Source organism: Rhipicephalus microplus, chromosome 9 (genome assembly GCF_043290135.1).
Source record: "Rhipicephalus microplus isolate Deutch F79 chromosome 9, USDA_Rmic, whole genome shotgun sequence".
Taxonomy (NCBI): domain Eukaryota; kingdom Metazoa; phylum Arthropoda; class Arachnida; order Ixodida; family Ixodidae; genus Rhipicephalus; species Rhipicephalus microplus.
Window position 1 is genome coordinate 47,812,823 of NC_134708.1, and position 26,579 is coordinate 47,839,401.

A 26,579-nucleotide genomic window follows, 5' to 3' on the forward strand; every position below is an offset into this window, starting at 1 on the left:
CTGCCCTTGTTTTCTGCATCACCGTTCTACACACTGACGTGGCATGTCGTCCCTTGCATTGCTTGCATTTTACTTGGGCCTTGCCAATACGTGCAGTGTGGTTTGGTCGCGTGCATCTGAAGCATGCTCTATTTTCGGTAAGCATAGCTTTCTTTTCATCCATTGGAATGCTTCTACGACACTTTTCGGTTGCGTGGCTTTTCTGCTTGCAGAATAAGCATATTCTGTCCGCTGAGCTATAGAAGCTTGAAGTTGTGCGCATCTGTCCGCGGTTCTTTCTTGGTTTTGCAGTTATCCTGTCTCGTTCACGTTGTGTTTCTTCACGAAAAGCCGCTTGCTCTCTTAAGAATAACATAAGCCTGTCCAGCTTTTCCTCGCACGCTTTTCCCGTTGCGTTGTTTTGCTCGCCGTTTTCTGAAGCTGAGCTGTTTCTCAGAGCCTCTTTTGACTTGAACTGCACTGATAATTCTGGTGGAATTGCTCTTTTCAATACCGGTAACAACATCGGCGCATAGCTCTCGGTTTCCACTTTTAGTGACTTGAGTGCCAATATGTTAACTTGCACTCTCTGTACTAGCCTATTTAAGTCATCGGTATCTTGAACAGACCTCACTTTCTCCAAACTCAATAGCCCATTCATGTGCATTTCAATAGAATGTTTTCGATTGCCGAACGTTTTTGCAGTATTTTGATTGCGTTATCATAATTTTCCTCTGCCGAGTACTGAAGTCCTTCAATAGCAGCCGCAGCTTTTCCGATTAGTGATGCTAACAAGTAATTGAACTTCTGTCCCTTGCTCATGTTCGGTCTCAGGTGAACTGCCGACTCGTACTGAGACCAAAAACGGTTCCACTCCAAAGTTTTTCCCCCAAACTTTATCATCTCGAGCTTTGGTAGCTTAACTAGTTCCGTTGCTTCTTGTCCCGTACTTGAGGGCGTCACCTGCTTTGTCCTATCGGTTGAATCCGATTGTTCAGGCGGTCGAAGTCTGATTTCTATTGCAGATAAGATCGTCGTTAATTTCATGTCGTAGTCTATGACGCTTTCGAATTCAGCTTCGGCGTTGTCTTCTGTTAGAAACTTTTCCATTTGCTCGTTCGCGCTCTTGAGACTGTCGCTTATTGCTTTAATCTGCGCCTGCGTTGTAAGCAGCTGCTCCCGGTTAGCTCCATCATTAATTTGCTGCTCGACTGCGTTCATCAGTCGCGTGATCTGGGCGCGAAGCGCTTTTCTTTTCTTCGTTATCATTTCTTTGCTCATATTGAGGCAGTTAACAATGACTCCTTACTTGTCAATCGTTCGTTATGATGCTCGTACTGTCCACCGTGGTCTCGTCGCTCGATCCAGGTCGATCCTCTGCTCCTCCGCCGTTTTCTTCTCTGCTGCTCCGTGGCAGGTTGACCTTTCTTGCCGGCGAGGAGGTAGTATCCTGGTTCACGGCACCATTTTTTAGACGATCGAGACCAGGGACTGCTTCGAACGAATACGGTTTATTGGAAGAAGCGAAGTAGCGCGCGCTCGCTCTAGCCAGCAGTCTTCTTTCTTCTTCTTCCGGCGTTCGATGATGATATTTTATAGAAGGTTATGCGCGCAAGGGCCACTTATACGCTGTCGCGCTGTACTCTTCAAGACGAATAATAACCAACCATTTGTTTGCCCCTCTGGTTGTACGCAACAATTTTAGTATACATTTATGCACGCAATCTGTCGCTTGACGGTGTGATAGGTCCAGTCACGCAAGCCATTTTTTGGCTTGGACAGACCTGTTGTCTATGATAATAATAATATTATTATTATTATTATTATTATTATTATTATTATTATTATTATTATTATTATTATTATTATTATTATTATTATTATTATTATTATTATTATTATTATTATTATTATTATTATTATTATTAGCATGAGTAGCACCCATAAACATTGTCGGAGCTCACCCCCGTGTGGCTACGACGCACGCTGCCGGACTTGGACGGTGACATGAAGCCAGGACTGGCCCTGCTACGACCGCTGTGCCTTAGCCGAGGCGAACTGCCTCCTCGAGGAGATCCCTTCCGTCCTGCGAGGCTAAAGTCGAAGCAACGGTTACAAGCAGGCGGGAAAGGTGTTCTAGCAGTCACTAAATGAGGTGAAGTAAGCTCTCGATAAATGACTCATTAAAGGGGCCCTGAAACACCTTTTCAAGTAACCACAAAATTACTTCACTGGAAGAGCTCATTGTCTTACGAAGTCAACGCTGCAAAAATTTCAAGAATCCGTCTAGTGGGAGTGGAGTTACAAAGATTTGTCGCATGCTGCAATCGAATTCTCTCGTCCTGACGAAAGCGCTGGAAACTAAGCAGGGAGGGATTACAGGGGCAAAAAAACTACGTAGCATGCGCCTCGTCACCTTGAACAATTCTGTTTTTTTTCTTGGAATGCACGGCTTCTTCACAGTGATCGCGTGCGCACGCGTGGACAAGTGACGTCCTCCCGCGGTCTTCCCTGTAGGACCAAGCGCGCCATGTTCAAATCAGCCAATGGCTGACAGATGGGCTTGCTACGTATGATTCTTGAGTGTCTTCTGTCATTTGTCGACAGAAGAAGAGAAAGCAACTTTTAGCTGACCTTGATATTTTTTTTTATTCCAGGCCGTGTGCTGCGCTATAATATGGGAGCCTCTACTACCAATCGGCAGCGTTTTCTGACCATGCTCAAAAAGTGTTGCAGGGGCCCTTCAATGCAGTAATCAGAACGAGGTGCCGATTCGGGCAAGGAGGACTAAGGCACGAAGTATCGAGACATCGTACAACGATGAATGGCAAAGTAGGCTAGATATCACTCACACATGAACCAATCTAGAGTTTTTCTGTCATAAACTCACGTGAACAGACTGTTGGCATCACGAGTTGTGCCGATAAGATGGAAAACGCCAGGAGGAAAAGGCGGTGGTTCTTTGCATTTAAGGACATTTTTAGGGTCATTTACCGGGTTTGAGAAAGCAACACAATCAAGCACAATCTCACCCCTTGAACCACTGGTAGATCCTGCTGCGCCGTTCCCGATCGCGATGAATGGCCGCGTTGATCCTAGACTTGAAGCGTTTCCCCAACTTGCCAGTGGGAGATGCCCCGTTGCTACCACTGACCTTGACCCGCGGAGACCGGGACGACAGCCTGGGCGACGACGACTTAGGTGACTTCGACCTCGGGGAAGATGGCGGGCTCGTCTTCCGTCGACGTCTCGAGGGGCTACCGGTGACGGACCTTGCCGGCGACGGTGAAGACGAACGGCTTTTCCTGGCTGGTGAGCCGCGGCTCTTGGAAGGCGATGATGACGTCGCCTTTCTGCGCGGGGAGCCGGCGCCTCGCTTCAAGGCCACTTCGCTGCCGGCCGCCTCCGCCGGGGACGGCGACCTCCCAGAACGAGAAGGGCTTTTCGTATCGGGCTTGTCTGTCATGACGGTGCGTCCTCGCTCAGTCTTCTTCTTCCTCTACTTCTTGTTCCCTAGAATTGAGACATACCTGCTGCAGGGAAGTCGCCAAGAAGGAAGTCTGTGAGTACATATGCAGGATGTTTCAAGAAATTTCTCCAATAGTGTTTAAAAATTACAGAAAGGAGGCATGTACGTGCTCCCTGCTGCGTTTCCTTGCCTGTGGAAGAAGGCATCTTCTGCTGCGCACAAAATATATACTTATGGTAGCAAATATATAAATTAAAGCAAGTACCAATTTGACGAGTGGAAATAGCCGGTACAGCCTAAAGTGGAAATTAAATTCCTTCCAATGAATAGTCCTTCCTTCCATAGCCACTTGGAAATTCGGGAAAGGCGGCCACTGGTAATCACCGCAAAGCGATGAATTCTGTCTGATTCAACAAGCGAAACCGAAACCGACGCACCCAGCAGCGCATCTGCCATTCACTTCGACAATGCCCTCAACGAAGGGAAGACACTGTTTCCCTCGAATTAAGGGAGAAGAATAAACGGGTTTCGATGAGCCGCCGATTGCATGCCATGAAGGAAAGTGTCTAGATTGACGGCTGATAATGACGAGGTAAACAGTGCCGTCACGGCGGTCGTTTTCGAAGTGAGTGGTAGGTGCACTGTTTGGTGCGTTGGTTTCGCGATTTCGCCAGCTAAATGATCCAGATTTCATCGTTCCGTGGTGATTACTAGTGGCCGCCCTTTTAAAATTTCATGTGGCTGTGGAATATACGTATGGAAGACTTTAACTTTTCCATTGGACTCCGATCGGAAATCGTCCAAGGTTGAAAAGTCAATTGCTTTGCTTTCTATGGTTACTGCCGTAATTAGGTTCAGTTACATCTGAAAATGTCTCCTGCCAAAATAAAGGGAATGCCGCAGGTAGCACGCAGAAGCCTCCTTTCTGCGATTTTTAAACATGTAGCCAACAGTTCTTGAATCGCCCTGTATATGTGGCATATATGCATATATACTGTGGAAATCCGGAGCGCCTACCCCTTTCGCACCGGGTTCCCAGCTAGCACGTTGTGTTGGCACCGTACTACTCCACGGACCGGATGATGATGAGTGGCTTCAAGCACCCATCTGTCCACCCGTGTGTACAAATATCCGTGCGTGCGTCCGTTCACCCGTCCGTCCATGCGTACGTGCGTCTGTCTATGCGTCCATCAGTCCGTTCGTCCGTCCGTGCCTCTGTCCGACTGTCCATATCCGTCCGAACGAACAGACGGACGGACGCTTCGCCCCTCATCATCGTTCCCTCCGTGCATATATAGCATTTATTTTTCTTTCTACGCTTCTCGTAATGACCTTGAACTGCCCCTAAACCACTCTGAGTTGAAAGACGAAAGAGCGGCCTGCTTCTCGCTTTCACTACTTTTCCTCTAGAGGTGATAGTTCGTCCTTGCCGCTCAAGTCTCCATAAAACGCATGGACAAAATCACCACTAACTGCTGAGCTTGTCACGAGTTTACCTTTCGTGCTCCTCGAAGGATAAGTTGCTGCGGTGCTCGGCCGCTGACCCAAAGGTCACGGGTTCGATCCTGGCGGTCGCATTTCGATGGAGGCGAAACGGCAGAGGCCCGTGTACTCGGCGATGTCAGAACAACCGTCGGTCGAACTTTTGGAGCCCTCCACTAAAGCAACTCTCATAACCATCTTGTGCTTTTGGGACGTAAAATCTCAAATATTAAGTAACTGAGTGCGCCTTCCGACCGAGATACACGCAGTTATCGCCTCTTTCCTCGTTGAAGTGCACAGAATGAATTGAAATCCCTCGATCACGCTTTTAGACTTGAGACACGAGGTAGGACGGCCGAGCAACAACATGTCGAAGCAGGGTAGGATACAATTCGCAACGTATATTCTCCGTATATGGACCATTCGAGAGCTCATTTCTTCGTGAGGTCACGTGGGGCAACCTTGGCGGCAGTAGTTATGCTGGAAGGACTGGCGATGTCGGGAAAGAATAATGTGTTCGGTCTATGTACTTTCAGAGGACGTTTAGGGGCCCTTTAAACAGATAGTATCATGGCGCTAATCTTTATTCTTTTTGCGCCCTGTTTCACGAAATGCGTTTTTACCACAATCAAGCATGCGTAACCAATATAAGCACCAACTTGCCAACAAGAAGTACTTTCAGAATTCCAGGAAACTTCTGTGACATCTTAAAGATGCCTTTGAAGCAACGAGATTATCCCTATACGAACATTGTCATTTTTATGAAAGGAAAGATCCGTGCGTTGGACAAATGGCTGGACCCGCACCACCCACACAGAGCGACGTAGCACCGAAATATTGAAATAAAACGAGATAGGAGCGCCATTCTATTTATTATTTGCATGTGCCACGTTTTACAGTTCTTTTTATTTCACGTTATTTTGTTCTGCTTGACGAGACGATGATGGCGAAAATCCTTATCTAAAGCAATCATTGTTCGCTTAACTGTACCATCAGATGACGTATATCCAGAAGGAAGGCTAAAATAAATATGCATTTGTGACGGGAGTGTAGGTAGTATATGGGTCATTTTGAAGCGCTACTTCTCCGCAATAAATTTTCGACACCAGGTGAAAAACTCAGTTCAAGGCAGGTCAACGGTCGAGTAAAATGCATCTCAGTTCGCCGACAAACGGAAGTTACAACTCACACATAATAGTTCAGCATTGTTGCCTTCAAATAATTCCAGTACCGTGACGGGGCACACTTCAACGGCAAGATTCGAAATCTGAGCAAACGATCGTTAGCCACTCCAGGATGGAGTTTCAATATCTCACGCGGAAGGACCTCGTAGCATATGTAAAGTTACGACATTTCTGCGAAGTCGCACGTTAAACAAATACTGACCATTAACAGACATGTTTTGCATTTGAAATAAAAATCAATGAGTTAAACGCTGATGCCGAAATACTAGCCACTTTATGACTATTCTTTTGTTACAAAATGATCCTGAAAATACGAGGGTTCCTTCTATCTTGCCTATATATACCGATTTGAAAAACGGTAAACTTGAAGTTCGGTCCGGATCCCGTGAGCTACTACTGCTTTATATTTCTTTACTGGAGATAGTGAACTGTTCGATATCTCTGGACGGGAGGGAGGACTTGACCGACTTTTTTGCTCACTAACCAAATATACCAAACAATTTTTTCGTCGCACTCATATTAAATGAAATGAGACAGCGTCGAATACTGGCGCATATTTCTAAAAGACAATTAAGAATCAGATTAACACCAGAAAAACATTCACATATAGCCGCTGTTGGGACTCCGGGTCCTGCCGGTCTCGTTTTCGGTAGCTGGCCCCGTCGCAGGATCCATCGTCCAACAATTCAGCGAGAAGAAGCGCCCGAACGAACAACAGAGATTTATTTACATGTGGATAAGTGGTCAACTGACCCAAAGAGAGAAGAGTGCGTGTGATACAAAACGTCTTCGGCATTTTATAGCGCCGCGCCGTTGACACTGGGCGCCCCGTCCGCATCGTCAGCCAATACGGTGTCTCCGGCACCTCGGCCACGAGAGAGGGGGAAACACACCTCACAACACATGGAGTGGCACAACCTAACACGAGGTCCATATATGGTCACGGCGCCCTAAAATGTTACCAAACATGGTCACGAACGCACAGCAGACCCCGGAGCTCTCCCGGCGAGGAGGAACCCGAATGGGGAGGTGGGGGTGGACGACACCATCGGTCAAGAACCGGTTCTCCCCCAAACTCTTCCTGCTTGGCTCCCCAGGGCCGGTCGTAACAGTCTCTCGCGCGGGGGGGGGGGGGTGAAGATCTCGATGGGCTGAGGTTTGCAGCCACTGTCCGGAGAGATCAGCGCCGGCAGTCGGTTTGGTGACGACCGTCTTTGATGAAGTAGAGGGCAACACCTGCTTCATTGAGGGCTCAACAGACATCACATATACGCACATGAAAACACAACTACTCAGCCGGTGAGCGCCGGACAATTCCGCCAAACTCCACCAGGCAATTTTCCCCTTTAACTGATATTAAAGGAAATACACAATTTATTCAAAATGTTACTCACACTTTAAGGTGACACAAAACAACAACACTGGAAGCACACCGAACCCGAAACCCTGGATAGCCGTGTCTTCAACGTTTTCAAACAAGTACACCTAAAAGAGTAAAAAAACAATCACTAGCTCTTGTCTAGGTCAGGAAAAAAAATGCCAGAGTTCTCGAGACATCCTCTCGCGTCAGGGGCATCGACTTAAGCCATCAGCGTTGCCATGGAGTACACCCTTTTTGTAGCGTATTTCAAACGTATATTGTTGCAAAACGAGGCTCCAACGCAGCAGGCGGCCGTTCTTAGAGGACATGGTCTGTAGCCAGGTGAGAGGACAGTGGTCCACTTCCACAATGAACTTGCTTCCGGCAATATAACAAGCCAGTTTCTGGACTGCCCAAACCAAGCACGCACATTCCTTTTCGCTAGCGCTGTAAGCCTGCTCGCGAAGGGTGAGTTTCCGGCTAACATAGAGGACGGGATGCTCTTGATCCCCCTCATCCCTTTGACTAAGAACTGCCCCCATGCCTCTATCACTAGCGTCGCATTGGACTATGAAAGGGCTCGAGTAGTCCGGTGAACTAAGCACAGGTTGGCTCTTAACACTCGCTTCATCACGGAGTGAAGCTTTTCTATCGAGTTTGACTGCGGATGGTAGACTGAACTATGCAATAATTTCACGCCACACCGCTCAAGAAAGGTTGTCGTTAAGGCACTCGTGAAAATGGTGCCCTGGTCTGATTGTATCTCGGCAGGAAAGCCTACCCGGGCAAACACGGACAGAAGTGCGTTCACTACTTCCACGGAACTTAGCTCTTTTAGCGGGACCGCCTCTGGAAATTTAGTAGCTGGGCAGATTAAGGTCAGGATGTGACGGTAGCCTGAAGTTGTCTTGGGCAAAGGACCTACTGTGTCAATTACCAACCGACGAAAGGGCTCAGTGATTACGGGTACCAGCTTCATTGAAAATTTCGCCTTATCTCCCGGCTCACCCACTCGCTGACACACATCGCAAGATTTTACCACGGCCGCTGGATCAAAGCGCACAGGGTGCGGCCTGCTGCGTGCGCCCGAAACAGCGGGAGAGGCCAAGTTCATTCACCTGCCGCCGCGGCGCCACCGGTCAAGGACAATGAAAAGCGGCGGAGTAGCGGTGCGTGCGCGAATTCCCGGGATGTTTTAACTCGCGACTCTTCGTGCTGCAAGCGGACACTCTGAATTTGATATCCTCTCAGTGCTTTGTTCCACCCTACTACGGGACCCATTCCCTTGTGACAAATGGTTTATCGCTACTAAGGGAGACGGAGTGGCCTCGACTAAGCCATCCCGCCCCTGCGACAGTCAGCTTTAAATTCATGCTTATGACAAGTTTGCCCCGTCCTCAGGCCACAGGATTAATACACGTATTTCATATTATTTTACAAAAAAACTTTCAGACCTCTTTTACGGCATTTAACTATAGCACAACGTTTTAGCTTCTCGTTAAAATCACTTTTGAATAAAGGCCATGATTTTATGTTTGCCTTTGCCCGCTGGCGCGACGGTGGATTACATAACCTTCAATTCATTCCAGAGTATTTCAGGAGCTATAATAACTCTAAATTAGCATCCGTCTGCATATTTCCCGTTCGAAGACTGTTGAATGTGAAATTGTCTTCTTTGCTGTGCATGTGGAAATAATGAAAATGCCGGGTATTGTGTTTACAATGAAACGTGCGTTTATTAACTGGAGCTCTACAATCTTTAAAAGATCAGTATATTTTCTAATACAGCAGAACAATTTTGCCTGCATTACAAGGTAAAAAAATGGAGGTGTCATGGTCCTCAAAGGCGCAGAACTTTTCTGGAGAGGGGCTTGTGTGCCAGACTTACAAGACGTTGCACAGTGGCACTCACATTCCCTGCCCAGTTAGCTAGGAGTGGTCGAAGCAGCTTTTAAAAAAAACATCACAGATCCGGTTCGTGTGCTGAAGGCTGCCAGAACCACACCGTAGTGCAGGACAGGTAACCAAATGTGGAAGGAGGGCTGAGTGAAGAAGTTTACACAGATTTCCACTTCTTCAAACTTCAGTGTCTTTCATCACTTCACTGAATAAGTCACATGCAAGTTTGCAAATTTTCACGATCTCCATGTTGGGATACCGAAGTTGTCCGTTATCGATTTTCTTCACTAAATCGTAGATGCTGCCACACGGTTTCGTCTCTTGCAGGAGAACCTTGCATGATTCACAGGGCAACTGCAAGTAATAAAATAAAGCCAAGTAAAATTTTCATCAAAAGTACTATGCAACAAGTATGTAGGCTTCTTTTCTTACTTCGCTTAGCTAAATAAAAATATTATCTAAATTTCGTAAGAGTGGGAATGAAACAACCTGCGGCAAAAAGAGTGGCATACACGCATATCTGGTGTCGACCCTTACACTGGTGGCACACCGGCGGGGCGGCACCCGCATCCTGATTCGGGCCGGAACCCTGGCTCCGGACTGACCTGAATTTTTCTTCACTCGAGGTCAGCTTGGAACCCTGCCCTTGGTTTTTAGTGGCGAAAGGGAGGGCAAAAGGAGAAAAATATGAAAAAGAGGGAGAACTGCTGGTTCGCATATTATAGTTAACATTCGAAAAAGGCGAAAGCGAAGTGAACATTGTTTAAGACTGGCTGGCGCGCTAGCGACGCGTTCGAAAGAATGCAGCAAATAATGCAAAGCTTAAAAATAATCGTCCTTACCTTCTCCTCACATGCACGCGCGATGTATCCGGCCAGGTATACTAGGGGTGCTAGTTCGAGGTCATCCGGCACAGCAAGCCAAACATTCAATACTTCTAGCTCATAGGAAAGCCGCTTAGCACCGAGGACGACCGCAAGTGGCACGGCCGCGGTGTTACCTTCTCGGGCTTTGAGTTTTAGAGGTGCACTTGTTTCGGAGCTATGGGGAGCGTTTCCACTCTTAGCAGTTTGGAGGATTCCAACCTGGGGAAAAAAGTGCGTAGGTTACATGGGTGTGCTCTCCAACGGGCACCAAATATACCTTTAACAGCTTTTCGGCTGTTAAGACCGCGGTTCTTGCATCAACTCTATCGTTGCCTCCGTTAAACTGTCGAAAGCAACTGAAGAGGGACTACACGGGGTCGCTGTTCAAGGCACGGGTCAAGACGTAGCGAAAGCTGGAAAAAAGTTTGATACCTAAGTCAGAACCAGGGGCGGCGCCAGGGGGGGGGGCAAGGGTGGGCTGCAGCCCCCCCCCCCAAAATTCTCGCCTGCCCCCCCTATGTCCACCCAAGTGCCCGGAAGCATATATTGAAAACCTAGTAGGAGCAGAGCTAGCTTGCCCCCCCCCCCCCGGAGGAACTCACTTTTCGTGGTTGCCCCCCCCCCCCCCAGTAAAAACATCCTGGCGCCGCCCCTGGTCAATACACATATACGTAACTGCGATAAAAAATATGAAGGTGAAAAAAGAAAAACCTACTTGTTGTCTAATAGATGTTGAATCAATGCCACAGTTGACCTCGTCGTCATTATCGTTGCCTCGCATGTTTCTTTCGTCATTTTCTTTTTTGTTTTGCCACCAGAAAGCTGAATCTCCTCGATGTACGTGATGAAGTCTACTTCAAGCCACGAAAGACGGTCGTCGTCGATCAAGTAGAATGGTTCTTCCCTTTGACCGCGCGGCTTCACAGCACCAATATTGTGAAGGTCATACCACTTCGACACCATTTTCATGAAGGTGATGGTGGGCAAGCAGTCCTGAAATTCTGTCCCATCAGGGTGGCATTGCGGGTTTTCTTGTAGGAACTCAAGCGTTGCTGTTACGACTGGGGAGAAAGCTTGCGTAGCCCTTGACACTTTCATCTTTTCTAAGTTGTTCGGTTCAACGTGTGACTGTGTTAGGAACCTCACTGGCTTTACGAGTAGCTGTGACTGAATGCTGAGTAGCTTCTTCAAGTACAGTCCACCTTGAATTAGATTATCTCCGTCCATCATCTCTCTTTCCACAAGATTATTTCTGAGGTTCTTGATGAGGTGATTCGGATCAAAAGACAAAAAAAGAGGATCACCTTGTCGCAATGGATGTGGCACTACATGCGCAAGCATTCCGTCCTCGGAAAGGCTCTTGAAGAGCGCAACATTTGACTGGTGATTGTCGGTAACAATCCTCGTTACACGGAAACCCACATTTTCGACTGCCTTCATGACATTCATTGTCATAGAACAAAGTTGCTCACTCCTGAGGCACCGGGTAAAGAAGTACCCAACTGTTATTACATAGGCAGTTGATAGCCCTCGCAGGACGATGCGCAACAACCTGTTCGCCACTTCAGGTGTTGCGCATGATTGCTGCTCAGGACCCATGTCAACGAGACCGAAAACCGTATCAAGTTGGCGATCGTACATAACTTTCTGCTGTATCGCCATTTCATCGATGATTAGGGAGCATAAGATTTCTTGTTCGACTTGTAGCACTTGAAACTCTGCGCGGAGGCGTCCTGTTATGAGTGATGTGACGCCTATTTCGCCTGTTGAGTGCCCGATGTACTTCTGTAGTGTGGCACGACAAGGCAACTTGAACAGGCCTCTTGTTCTCACATACTCGTAACCTTTGTTGGAGCACGCTTTCCAGAGGACGCACTCCCTCAGAATTGATTCAGTGTACGCTGGGTTCTTGGAAGCGAAATTCGACACTTGATTCTTGGTAAATTCGGCGGTACTATGGCCTTCGTCTGCGGCTCTTAGTACACTCACAAAACAGGCGATTTTTTTGTTGCTTTCGAAAGCTTGAAGCCGTTCACGAACCGTATCGTGCTGGCTTTGGAGCGTCTGCAGTGACTTACTGAGGCGGGAAATTTTCCGCTGCAGGTGGTTCGTCGTTTTCTTCGCGTCCTCTGTCATCCGCTTAAGGTCAAGGTCTGTTTGAGACATTTTATCTGTACATGAACTGGTTTGGCACATACTATCAGCAGGCAATGAACAGTCCCACGTTCCGTCCGAAGACCCGCTTGGTGCGACATGTTTTTGATCTCCGAAGAGATCAGGCTCGACATCTTCATGCCTGCTTTGATCTGGGCCATTTCGTGCACTCTTTTTCGCGCAAGCTGATGAACCACCATCTGGTACTTTTCTTCGAGGCCACTTTCTTATCCTTGGAGCCCTTGGCTTTTGCATATAGTACGGGTAATTGGGGAACACCGTCAGGATAGCAGTTGGCAGGAGCATTCACAGTTTGGTGCCTTTCTTATAGTCATTTTCGGTGAAGTGAAGAGAACAAACCGAAGAGCGGTCACTGGGTACCCACCTCGTTTTTTTTCCGCCAGATCCCTGCCGGGAGATGTTGGTGAGCCATGCTTGTCATCGTTTAGCGCTCGACGGAAATTCATGGTAGCTCAAACCGGGATTTTTCTTTGCGTTCGACGCGCACAGTGGAACAAGCTGTTTTTTGGCATACTAACTGGCCACTCTAACTACCTAGCTGGACTGTGAGGCAGATCACATCAAGCTGAACACGACTATATTTGTTTGGAGCATGTAACCTCATTCCGCGGCGAGAAATCGGCGCGAAAATGCTGCGTTCGCCGTAGCGCGCCCGCGCGTCTCTTCGGTGTGTCCCCTACCTCTAGCGCCCCCCGCGAAACTTGCGGCCGCAACTGTCAACAACGCTCGTCCTCCCTCGCCATTGCGCGGCGGCTCCACGCAGCAGGCCGCACCCTGTGCGCTTTGATCCAGCGGCCGTGATTTTACAAACCTCTCTACATCTTTAAAGCATCCAGGCCAGTAGTATTCCTGTAAAAGACGATTTTTCGTCTTCTTTTCGCCTAAATGGCCTGACCATGATTCTCCATGCACCAAACTTAGCAAATCCTGACGATACGCCTGAGGTACGACTACCTGGTCAAACTCTACTCCTCGCCTATCTAGATATTTTCGATAGAGTATGCCGCTCCTCTCTTGGAATCTCACATTTTGTTTGGCGATTCCCTCTTTCGAACTGTCCTGGAATTGCTTAAGCGTCGGGTCCCCCTTTTGTTCGGTTATTAATGAAGCGGGACTCACCTGCAGCAGCCGACTGAAATTATTCGAAGTTGGCATGACACACAACTCTTTTGTATTTCCTAGTACCTGGAATGTGTCACCCTCTGTGCTATCCTCTGTACTACCAGGAATCGGCTTGGGAGCAACGGCATTTTCTATTTTCTCGGTCAACGAGGCGTAATTGACCCCTTCCAATTCGGGAGGAGGTTCATCGTCGCCTTTAGGAATGGTTGCTTCCGCGACTACGGCTTCTGCAGCCTGTTCTCGCACAAGTCGATTTGTTACCGTGGTGTCCAACTCGCAACCAGGCCCGTTGTCGATTTGAGGCTTGTTTGCCTCAGTGAATGTTGCTCTTGCAGCCAGCGCACGTGCCTTCGATCTAGTCAGTGCCTGCACTATGCCTTCTCCTAACGTTAGACCTTTCTCCTTCGGCATTTGATCTGACTTATTTGAAAATAAGTAAGGATGCTGAGGGGGTAGATATGGCGATACCACGGCTTCCGTTTCCAACGTACGAAATGCGCCTTTAAGGACAACTTTAGCTACGGGGAGGCACTGACTGTTTGCTTCTACGGCTTGTCTAATCCAGGCACAGTCTCCTGAATACTGTCCGGACTGAACAAAAGACGGATGAACTACGTCCATAGTGGCTGCGGAGTCTCTAAGAACCCGACACTGCTTGCCGTTCACGGTAAGGTCGTACATATAGGGCTCTAACAACTTCATGTTCTCGTCGGCTTCATTTATAGATAAAAAGGCCACCTTTTCTTTCGGGCAGTGTTTCGCGAAGTGCCCTGTTTCGTGACAATTGAAACAAGCAGCCGGTTTTCTCGCCTCAAATTTCCTTTTGCTTGCCTCTGCCGACGCCCCATGGTTAGATGAATTGTTTTCCTCACCCTTTTGTGCGAGACTTGTCGGTTGTTTTCTAAACGGCGCCTTATTCGGTAGTAGGAATTTTTCCCTTTTAGGCTCGCTGTTTGCCCCGAGGGCACGGCGCGTAACGAATTCTTCAGCGAGCTCTGCGGCTTTCGTTACTGTGTTCACGTCCGGTCTATCCTGCACCCAGAACCTCACCTTTTCTGGTAACCTTTGATAGAACTGTTCCAGACCGATACACTCGAGCACCTTGTCATGATTCCCATACGCCTTTGCCTCTTTGAGCCACTCCCCCATGTTGGCCATTAACTAGTAAGCAAACTCCGGGTATGAATCATTGTTCTCTTTTACGGCGTTGCGAAATTTTTGTCTGAAACCTTCCGCTGACAACCTGTATTTCTTGAGAAGGCTCGACTTTACCTCACTGTACTCGTCAGCCTCCTCTTTCGTGAGGCGCGCGATTACTTCTGAGGCCTCCCCCGGAAGTAGGGACAACAAGCGTTGAGGCCACGTATCCTGGCTGAAACCTTGCCTTTCACAAGTTCTCTCAAAGTTGACTAGAAACAGCCCAATGTCCTCCCCTAGCTTGTACGATCTCATTAGGTCCGTCATTTTGAACCTGACCCGCTCTACGGTACCGGATGCCTCGCTGCCTCCTGTTCTACTATTATGGCTAATCTCTAGCTCGAGGCGCTTCATTTCAAGCTCGTGCTTTCGCATCTTATCTGCCTCGGCTTCTGCCGCTTTCCTTTCGGCCTCGGCCGCGGCCGCCTTTCTTTCAGCCTCTGCCGCTTGCCTCTCCTGAATCTCCTCGACACATTCTGACAGCTCGTCATCCTCCGCCCCCAATGCGAGAACCGCCTGTATCAGCTCTGGCTTTCTTTGAGAGTCCGACACCTCCAGATTCAACTCCCTTGCAAGAAGCAACAACATGGACTTTCGCAGGGATTTCAGATTCATGGCTGCCTCCAGTACCGCTGTCTCTGTTCCACAAAGATTCCTGTCCTGCAACTAATTAACCTTGACGGCAACGACAGCTCTAGATACCTGCCTTGCCTCAAGTTTTCCGTTAACTTAGTCTACAAATAAAGCTTCAAAAGCTCTTACACGGAATCCTGCCCTGTCACTGTTAACCTTGACGCCACTGACAGAAAGAGCTTAACCAAGCTATCACACAATTTCTGCCTGACGCAAGTTACCTGTTAACCCAATGACCAAGACAGCCCCTCTCTACCAGCTTTTACTTAACACATAGAGTAAATGCCTGGTAAAATTTAACAGAGAAAGCCGGCACTCACCCAGTTCGCAGTCATGTCTCCGGCGTCGTGCCTCTCAGAAGTGCCGTTCGATTCCCTCTGGAAGTCGATGAGCTCGTGTCCTCCTTCTCCTGTCGTCCCGTTGTTGAACTTCGGGCTCACTCCGTCCAGTGGTCACTTTCGGGGTTATCGGCATCCCGCCGCTGCCATCCAGTTGTTGGGACTCCGGGTCCTGCCGGTCTCGTTTTCGGTAGCTGGCCCCGTCGCAGGATCCATCGTCCAACAATTCAGCGAGAAGAAGCGCCCGAACGAACAACAGAGATTTATTTACATGTGGATAAGTGGTCAACTGACCCAAAGAGAGAAGAGTGCGTGTGATACAAAACGTCTTCGGCATTTTATAGCGCCGCGCCGTTGACACTGGGCGCCCCGTCCGCATCGTCAGCCAATACGGTGTCTCCGGCACCTCGGCCACGAGAGAGGGGGAAACACACCTCACAACACATGGAGTGGCCCAATCTAACACGAGGTCCATATATGGTCACGGCACCCTAAAATGTTACCAAACATGGTCACGAACGCAAAGCAGACCCCGGAGCTCTCCCGGCGAGGTGGAACCCGAATGGGGAGGTGGGGGTGGACGACACCATCGGTCAAGAACCGGTTCTCCCCCAAACTCTTCCTGCTTGGCTCCCCAGGGCCGGTCGTAACACCGCCCATCAATCAACGCATACGCTGAACAAAAGGTTAACACGAACAAAATGAAAGGCTGTTAACCAAAAGAAAATAGAACGCCACTATTCATGGTCGGATACATACTGCTTCGCCACTTCATCAGAATTACTTCGTGAAGATGCGTTGAGTTTTTTTTTATTTACTGGACGATTTAGGTCATGGATTTTTATTAGAAGTGAAGTATTAATTGCACGGTCTATCGGCATCAGCGTGGGCTTAAGTGTGTTAGGAGGGAAAGTTGTCCCCTCTTGATCGCAGGGGAGCGTGATGTCCGTCCACCCTCTGAAGCTCTTTTCACACGGCGGACAAAATCGCGATTCGACTCCAGGAATCGCGTACGACGTCACCATACGCCACCCATTCTCGCGTGCCCACTTCGGTCAATGCGGAGCGGTTCGTGAAAAGACGGAAGCCCAAATAACTGTTAGGACCCTCGGGGATCAATGACCACACAGCTTTTCGAGTCAGTTCTCAGGCTCAGCGGTATAGCTCACTGGAGAACAACTGCATACAATCCGCAGACAAACTGACGGACGGAACGCCTCAATAGGACCCTCACAGACATAATCAGCATGTACGTTGACATAGAACATAAAAACTGGGATCAGATATTGCCGTACGCGACCTTTTCCTACAACACCACTCGACAAGAAACCACTGGAATGACACCGTTCAGTCTGATCTGTAGTCGCGAAGTCACGGCAGCATTGGACGCCATGTTACCGCATGAGTGTGACGACATCCATGTGGACGCCGAAGAATTCACTCAGCGCACTGAGGAATCCAGACAGCTCGCGCGCGTGCGCATCTGTCATCAGTAGCATCAAGATGCACAACGGTACGACCCCCGACACAAGTTCATTAGTTATACACACCAGGCGACAAAGTCTGGGTCTGGATTCCGATACGTCAACGTGCACTGTCTGAGAAACTGCTAAGATGGTACTTTGGCCCATACAGCGTCACGCGACGCTTGAACGACGTGAACTACAAAGTTTTTTTCCCCACACTGATTGTAGTTCTAAGCGCCAAAAGCATTTACCCGAAATCGTGCAAGTCGTGCGTATGAAACCATACTTATCGAGTTAATTAGCTCCGGGTTACCGTGTTGGTGTGACCACTTCATACGTCTGGTTGAGAGAGCGCCTAAGTTGCGCATCGGGACGATGCCTCTTTCGGAGGGAGGCAAATGTCACGTGCTTGCTCAAGAAAGACGATGGCAGTTGTGCAAGTGCCATGAAGGACTATGAAATGGACGAAAAAGAAGAACTCGCTTGCGCGTTCTACTAAAGAGACCGATCTGCTTCTGGTGTCTCAATCTCTGCGGCAAGACCTCTGTTTTGACGTCGGGACAATATACTTGCCACACGGCAGTACAGACCGCAAACGCGCTCACCCTAAAGCCTATACAAAGCACGTATCAAGGCACCAAAAGTTCACCCTGCGCTCGAGCATGCTCATCAGTCTAGAAATGCAGTTGTGTCCAGAACACCGAAATTCTCATCTCGTGCTGCTAAAGTAGTGGTGACAGAGCATTCGTGAACCACTAGTATTGTTCTTAATCAGTGGCTACTAACTCGTTATTAGTCACAATAGAACTCATTTTTTTCTAACGCGAGAAGGATGTTTCGTTGTGTGACCGTGTGCTAGCACCGGAGGCAGTTCAGAATTCCAACCCCGCCGCGGTGGTATAGCAGCTATAAGGTACTCTGCTGCTGACCCGCAGGCCGCGGGATCGAATCCAGGCCACCACGGCTGTTTTTTCAATGGAGGCGAAAATGCTGTAGGCCCGTGTGCTTGGATTTGGATGCACGTTAAAGAACCCCGGGTGGTCGAAGTTCCCGGAGTCCTGCACTACGGCGTCTCCCATAATCATATGGTGATTTTGGGATGTTAAACCCTACATACCTGTGAACTAAATCAGTATAGATTTCGAGGCGCATTCGGGGACCCGTGACAAATTCGGCATATTTGACAACAATCATGTCACCACAAAAGCCAGGGACGTCACTGGCCAGCTTCTGCTATGTTGTATAGGCGCCGCTGTTTCCTCCGTTGTATGGATTGCTGCGAGCTCTTGTTTCCACAATCATCAAAGCACGTTGCTTATCTAGTGCGGTGATTGACGAAGGGGCTCGGAGGAGTGCAGAATCAAGTCAGAACACCTCGATTCACTTCGCGAATTTGGCCGGTGGCTGTGGTTTTGTTGTTATCGTCCAACTGAGTCGACCTTTTTCCGTGAGCCTTCAGGCAGCAGCGGCATTAGACGGGCTCATGCATTTCCCACTGCTCATTTGTAAAGTAGCAGGTGGACAAGTGACGAAGGAATCAGTGAAATAACTGCATTAGAGCTCTATTGCAGTGTACGTGTATCATATTTAGCTGGTATGATGTATACGCTTTAATGACACGTATGTATATCGGGCAACTCTGAGTTCTCAAGGCATACTAATTTCACGGACGCACGTAGGAGTTCCAAAGCAGTCAATATGTCAACTACACAGTCGTGGAAGTAGAGAGCTTTAATTTGCCTCTAGACTTCCAAAGATTTTCAAGCAGGCAGCCTCAATATCGGCACTCAACAGCGGCTTGAGGTACTAAGGCTATATATATTGCATGGTCGGTGTAACTGTGCAGCGCGATCACACCGTCCCTGGGGTAACTTCCAATATGCTATGATGTGCACATAGTTTGGCGCGCACTTTCATATTCTGTGCTAATTTGATCTGTAATTTCAGGCTCTATGACGGGTACACTATCGTTTCACTGTCTTACATTGGTAAGAGCGTTTAGGCCATTGAAAAGAGAGCGTGGTATGCATATTTCTATGCGTAAAAAGACACTTATATAAGGTGCAAGGGTGTTGCGTTTAAACCCGGTAGAACCACCTGAAGGGTCTAAACCGGTTTTCTTCGAGGCCGCTCTCTACATAGTGCTCCACCTGTCTATGCCGTAGCTACTCCATGAACAAGTCGATCAGGCAGAAGCACTAAACCATATAATAAGCCTCAAGTCAAACCATATCCTTCACCGACGTCACAAGAACCTTGTATGTGAGTTCGTATCTACGGCTTGTATTAAGATAGTCATTCTTGCTCTCCGGGGGCATGCTGTGGTGCCGCAGTAGGTGGCGCGCTGACAAGTCCTCGAAGCCTGTTCTACTGCCTCAGTGCGTACTTCCACCTGAAGTTTCGCACTCGGTTGCCGTAAAGGCTGCTGGGGTGGTCCTGGACCCTTGTTAGCCGGTCTGACACTGCCCGCCCCGTTCTGCTGGTGATGCAGGCACAGGCCACCGTGAACGTCTCGTTTCGGAACGTCGTTGGTCCGGCGTTTTCTGTGTAGGCAACCTGGAGCACCTCGCGTACCTGAAAGCATATAAATTGTTTTTTTTTTTCAAATCAAAACTCGAATATGCCCTTTGCATCTGGATATCCTGCCAAACATGTCATAAATAAACTCAAATGACTTCAAAATCGAGATATCGGGTTCATACGCTCTGCATGTTCATACGATATATCAGCGTCTCACTTCGAAGTTTTGCAATCATTTGCCATGACAGATGGTGTGAAATGCCTTAGAAGAATTTCGTAATATAACGTCTGTTTACGCGCAATTGCTAATGAATAGCGCGAAATCGTGAACAATACTGTTAGCTGCGTTACTGTCGATAACCTACAACGGAACCTGTGTTGACTAGATGACAAAGTACCATTGGTTTTCAAGAAAATGGCCGAGTGTTATAAAATTATGTGTTCTAACATTTTGCATCATGTGCTGGTTAACAATATTAGCCTAAAGTTTGAAGGTCATCGCTATTGCCTGCTTTGGGATTCGGTGTCATTTGAGCATTTTTTCCAGTCTTCAATCGATTCAGGGAGAGATTTGGTTAAAATTAAACCGAGGTATTAACTGCACCATTCTGTATATCACCTAAGAAGTGAATTAAAATGGCGTACGGTCCCGAAGATTTTTAGGGGTCCAGTTTCAGCAAAGGACTAAGAACTCTTGTCAATTACTTGTATTGCATTGATTCCTGAAATACTAGGGGGTGTAATGTGCGGGATATTTGCGTTATCTTTAGTGAAAACAGGGTGAAAAAAGCTGTTGTGCGTATCAGATTTTGCCCTTTATTGTTCTAATACCAGTTAGAACAGCTTTTTTTTTCTAATTTGAGAAATAGCGTTACGCGATATTGGTATGAAAATTGGTATGACATTGGTATGACTTGTGCCTGTCATTTTGATTTTCGGAGCCTTCATTGATGGGTTCTCCAGTGGGAAGGTATGCGTGGCTGTCTTAGAGTGCGATAATATATTAATGAAACTAATCGGTTGACTAATTAACCAGTACCATTATCTTATCGTATCTAAATCATTATATACGTACGAAAATCAGACTATTGCTCTAACTTACGGAAAGTGTTTTTAATTTAAATAATTATATGCATCAGACCAAGTACCGCAATTTTTATAGGTAATCTGTGATCTTTCTATTGTCTAATATTTATCATTGGGGCCCACTGCGCAAACTGCGATGGTGCCCATCCCGCATACTCCCGAACCTGTCCAACATGGAAAAAGGAAAAAGAAATTGTTACAATCAAAATCACACAAAACATTACTCTCCGAGAAGCCCGTTAACAAGTATCTGGGCTTTTCACAAACAAACCATCGTTTTCCGATGTAGTGCAACAGGGGGCAGCACTACAACGGCCTGCGGCAACTGCCCATGCCAGGCACAGTGTGCCCAGGCGGTCGCCAATGCCCCCGCCCACGGCGGGAACAGCCAAGGCTGCCCTGCCACTCAACCCCACGGTGACAACCAAGGGCGCTGCAAGCTCTTGCAGCGGCCAGGGTATCCCAGCACCAAAGGAGGTTCCTTCGACCTCTAGCCCAAGAGGACCGAAGGTTTCGCCCCCCGAGGTGAAGGAGACCCCAGGGTTGGCCGATATGAAGGCCTCGTCTCACCAGGCGAGGTCCCAAGCCCAAAACACTAGCTCGCAAAGCCGGGCATGCAGTGCCTCTGAGGAGGCAATGGACACCACGGCACCCCTATCGGAAAAAAACGAATGGTGGGCATGGTGTAAACCACCACCCACCATTATAGTGGATTAGTGTAGTGGGTGAATGGTGGGAAACGCCCACCATGGCGCATGGTGGGTATGATGGGTGCTGCAGTGCCGGCAACACTTGAGCGCGAAATGACGTCAGAATCACCGTGACGAGCTGCCACAAAAAATAAAAAAGAATTCTATAAAAACAGTATAAAAAACACCCGTCCCGTAAAAAAAAAAAACAAGGCGCCACGAAGGATCGAACCTGCAACCTGCGGATTACCATTCGACAACGCTAACCACTGCGCCACACCATTTTTTTTTCTTTATTTAAACCACTGCGGCAAACCACTGCGCCACACCAACATGATGTCCCTTGAGTGTTAAATACTTAGTAGACCTACAAACTTGCGGTTCAACTTGAGTTATGTTTGTCGTGTACACAACATAGACAAGATCTAGACCTGCTACTAAAAATTGCACATTTAATAAACACAAGCAACAGCGGCCTGTAACGATTGCCACTATGTTAATGGCACTAGTGCTATTTTTTTACAAATCGCAACTTCAAGAAAAAAAACCAAGTGGACGGGGGAGCAGCAACAGTTTACCGGCGGGGTGAGTATTGGGATGCTTTTCGCGCAATGTAGAGGGCGGTCGCGCCAGCGCAATGCTGTAGCTCTTTCGCTAAAGCAACAACTACATAACGGCTTGGCCAAAACGAATGCAGTGTACCGGAAACATTACGCTATCATATTGGTTCACCAAGCATACGAATTACCTCGTCTGAGTTCTCGTACAAAAGCTAGAGAAGTGCCGGCGAGTGCGACCAGCGGCTGTCGGTGAGAAGACACTTAATTACGTTCTCTGGGAGTGCTTTAATCGCGTCGCATCGATGTTTGTTGCTTCTTGAGCGGACCCCATACACAATGAAAAATGCTTTATTTAGGTTAATTGATGTCATGGCTGTGCTGTATTGTCCTACTTAATCGTCGAAATCGCGTATTCTGAAACCCGGAAGCACGGATAACACAATTGTACGGGCTCGGTCGGTAGGCCTAACCTTTGGTGGAAATCATGGTGGTAGAACATGTAGTGTACAGAACCCAGCTTGGTACTATATATAAATTGCCCGCCATTATAAGCCCACCCATCTTCTGCTTATTGCTTCCCAGCATTATCGCGATGGTGGGCAGAGCTTCTCAGCTTGGTACACCATGTGGCCCACCATAACAAGCAGCACCCATCATCTGCTTAGTGCTTCCCAGCATTATCGCAATGGTGGAAAAAGTTTCTCAGCTTGGTACACCATGTAGTCCACCATAATAAGCACCACCCACCATATGCTTAAGGCTTCTCAGCATTATCGCAATGGTGGGCAGAGTGTCCCATTATTGCCCACTATCTAGCCTCTGCTTTCCACCATCATTTCCACTTTACCCATCTTCTGTACACCATACCACCCAGTATGTCCCGGCATAACCACCATATTTTCCACTACGTCCCACCATAGCCATCATAATTTCCACCATGCCCACTATTATTTCCACCATGCCCACTATTATTTCCACTACACCCACCATGTTTTCCAGTATCCACCATGGCAATTTTTCCGATAGGGGTACCCCTGGTGCAGAAAGATCGGCGTAGCTCCCTGGAGCACGCCAAACGAAATAAAAAGCCAATAACGGGGCCCGGCGACGGCCCTGTTCTTTGAGTCTCTAACGCTTAGCTTAAGAAGCAGACACACCCATTGTTCCTTACACACAGCACTACGTTACCTCCAATATGGCAACACAAATAATACATTGGAACGTCAGAGGACTCCTCAGAAACCTCGATGATGTTCAAGAGCTCTTTTGCAAACATTCGCCGAAAGTGCTGTGTGTACAGGAAACTCATTTAAAATCTAAAAACACGAATTTTTTGCGTCGGTATGTTCTCTTCCGAAAGGACAGAGATGATGCTGCGGCATCATCCGGCGGTGTAGCCATTATTGTTAATCAAAAAGTAGCATGCACACATTTACCACTGCAAACAACACTAGAGGCAGTGGCTGTTCGAGCAGTTCTTTTCAACAAGCTCGTCACCATCTGCTCTCTGTACATACCCCCACACCACCGTCTTGGAAAACAAGAATTCGAGTCCTTAATAGACCAACTACCCGAACCTTATCTGGTCCTTGGTGACCTGAATGCTCATAGCAGTCTATGGGGTGATTCTCGCTGCGACGCACGAGGTCGTCTCATTGAACAGTTCCTTTTTTCCTCCGGCGCCTGTCAGTTGAATAGGAAAGAGGCAACATATTATAACCTTGCCAACAAAACCTACTCTTCCATAGATCTCAGCATCGCATCTCCATCACTTGTTCCATTACTCCAATGGAAAGTTCTAAATAATCCCTACGGAAGCGACCATTTTCCTGTCGTTTTGAGTACACAAACATCATATGAATATCCTCCACGAGTTCCCAAATGGCTTATACACAAAGCCGACTGGGAACAGTTTCACAACAAAGCTCACTTATCTTGGACTGACATATGTGCGCTAAGCATAGATGAAGCTGTGCAGTACTTCACAGCTCTCCTTATCAACGCAGCAGCCAAATGCATCCCACAAACATCTAGACAACCCAGCAAACGACACGTCCCATGGTGGAACACTGAGTGTCGTAATGCGCGAAAGGAACAGAACAGGGCATGGAGGTTGCTGCGGAACTCGCCGACAGCGGAAAACCTTGAGAGCTTTAAGAAAATAAAGTCTCAAGGCAGGAGAACGCGTCGGCAGGCCAGACGAGAAAGCTGGCAGAACTTTTTGTCAGGGATCACTTCATACACACAGGAGGTTAAAGTCTGGAACATGGTCGGTAGGATAGCAGGAAAACAAGTACACACACTTCCACTCGTAAACACTCAGGGTGATACCTTGGAAGATCAGGCAAACTTCCTCGGTGCACACTTTGAACGGGTATCCAGCTCGTCCCACTATACTGACACTTTCCAAAAATACAGAACAAGAATAGAAAAGCAGAAACTAGAACATAAATCCACTAGATACGAGGCATATAACCAAGCTTTCAGTCTAGCTGAGCTCCGAACATCTCTAAACTCCTGCAGTACTTCTGCCCCAGGTTCTGACCGTGTGGTGTATGAAATGTTAAAAAACCTACCAGCCGAAACACGAAAAACCTTACTTTGTTTATACAATGCTATCTGGTTTTCTGGCACTATCCCTACCTCCTGGAAAGAGGCAATTATTATTCCCATTTTGAAAGAGGGCAAGGACCCTTCTTTAGCTTCAAGTTATAGGCCTATTGCACTTACAAGCTGCTTGTGCAAAGTATTCGAAAAATGATAAACTGCCGACTTCTACATATTCTTGAAAGAAACAATTTGCTCGACCCATTTCAGTGCGGGTTTCGAGAAAGTAAATCCACCACAGACCACCTCGTTCGTATCGAGGCACAGATAAGAGACGCCTTCATCCATAAACAATATTTTCTCTCTGTGTTCCTCGATATCGAAAAGGCGTATGATACAACATGGCGTTTCGGAATTCTAAGAAACCTGCCCCACCTTGGTGTGCGTGGAAGAATGTTTCATATAATCGAAAGTTACCTGTCAAACCGGACATTCCGTGTCCGTCTAGGCAGTGTGCTCTCCCAAACATTTGTCCAGGAAACAGGCGTGCCACAAGGTGGTGTGCTTAGTTGCACACTTTTTATCATGAAAATGAATTCTTTGCACTTGTCCATTCCCCGCATGATGTTCTATTGTACATATGTCGACGACGTTCAGCTTGGCTTCAAGTCATGCAACTTAGCCATGTGTGAGCGGCAGGTTCAGATGGGTTTAAATAAGGTCTCCAAATGGGCAGACGAAAACGGATTTCGACTTAACCCACAAAAAAGCACGTGTGTCTTGTTCTCTCGAAAGAGAGGCATGCACTCGGAACCTGACATTCGGCTGAACGGGCAACGTCTGTCCGTCAAAGCCGAGCATAAATTTTTAGGCCTAATCTTGGACAACAAGTTGACCTTCGTACCGCACATCAAGTATTTAAAAACAAAATGTTTAAAAGCCATGAATGTTATAAAAGTGTTGTCACGTACTACGTGGGGTAGTGATAGGCAATGCCTCATGAACCTCTATAGAAGCCTTATTCGTACCCGCTTAGATTATGGGGCCGTTGTCTATCAATCTGCCACTCAAAGTGCCTTGAAGATGCTTGACCCCGTGCACCATTTGGGCATCCGCCTTTCTACGGGTGCTTTTCGCACCAGCCCCGTAGAAAGCCTTTATGTTGAGTCAAATGAGTGGTCGCTTCATCTGCAGAGAACTTACATGTCCTTTGTTTATTTCCTTAAGGTGAAAGCAGACAAGAAGCACCCCTCATACTCTACAATTAATGATTTGTCGAGCTCAACTCTGTTTCAAAACAGGCCTTCGATGAGGCAGCCCTTCCCAATTCGCCTGAAGTGTCTAGCTGAAGAAACTGAAGTGTCACTTGAACACAGTTTAATGGCTCCTGTAGCATACCCACCACCGTGGCAGTGGCAGAATATAGACTGCGATGTGTCTTTCTTAGAGGTTACAAAACATGCACCTATTGCCCATATCAGAACATACCTTCTGGAACTTCAACACAAATACACATGTCCTGAGTTCTTCACAGATGCCTCCAAGACTAACTCCTCTGTGTCCTACGCTGCTGTCGGCCCATCCTTTTCGGATGCTGGCCCTCTACATCCACGCACAAGTATCTTCACAGCGGAAGCTTACGCGATACTGGTGGCAGCTAAACACATCAAACAATTACAAATACAAAAAGCAGTAATTTATACAGACTCCCTCAGTGTGGTAACGGCTCTGCACAGTCTTAAAAAACAAAAAAACCCAGTCCTTGTCTCACTTTACTCCATTTTGTGCACACTTTACACGCACAAACAACATGTTGTAGTGTGCTGGGTGCCAGGGCACCGTGAGATCCAAGGCAACGTGAGGGCGGATCAGCTCGCTGCATGCGTCCATGAGAGCATCGCCATTACATCCATATCAATCCCGGCCCTTGATCTTAAGCCGTCTCTCAAACTAAACCTCAGGAACTACTGGCAGAGAAAGTGGGATACACACACACAAAACAAACTA

The 26,579-nt window shown here is 47.7% G+C and overlaps 2 protein-coding genes across 3 annotated transcripts in view; both read right to left on the reverse strand.

Annotated features, from left to right (window-relative positions):
* Positions 1-9,185: 9,185 nt before the first annotated feature.
* Positions 9,186-18,031, reverse strand: LOC119164713 (uncharacterized). Of its 2 annotated transcripts, none has more exons than XM_075873587.1 (4): positions 10,955-18,031; positions 10,517-10,652; positions 10,216-10,458; positions 9,186-9,727 (listed from the first exon to the last, which is right to left on the reverse strand). In XM_075873587.1, exon 1 carries the CDS (start codon positions 15,346-15,348, stop codon positions 14,698-14,700), a length of 651 nt encoding a protein of 216 aa, XP_075729702.1. In that variant the 5' UTR covers positions 15,349-18,031; the 3' UTR covers positions 9,186-9,727; positions 10,216-10,458; positions 10,517-10,652; positions 10,955-14,697. The 2 variants fall into 2 exon arrangements, with proteins under 2 accessions (XP_075729702.1, XP_075729701.1); XM_075873586.1 differs by having other exon boundaries at positions 10,955-18,029.
* A 725-nt stretch (positions 18,032-18,756) lies between these two features.
* Positions 18,757-26,579, reverse strand: part of LOC119165012 (uncharacterized) — a 40,254-nt gene continuing 32,431 nt past the window's right edge. Inside the window, exon 3 of the mRNA XM_075873589.1 lies at positions 18,757-19,744. Coding sequence (XP_075729704.1) covers positions 19,416-19,744 — 329 coding nt within the window. The 3' untranslated portion in view covers positions 18,757-19,415. The remainder of the gene's footprint in view (positions 19,745-26,579) is intronic.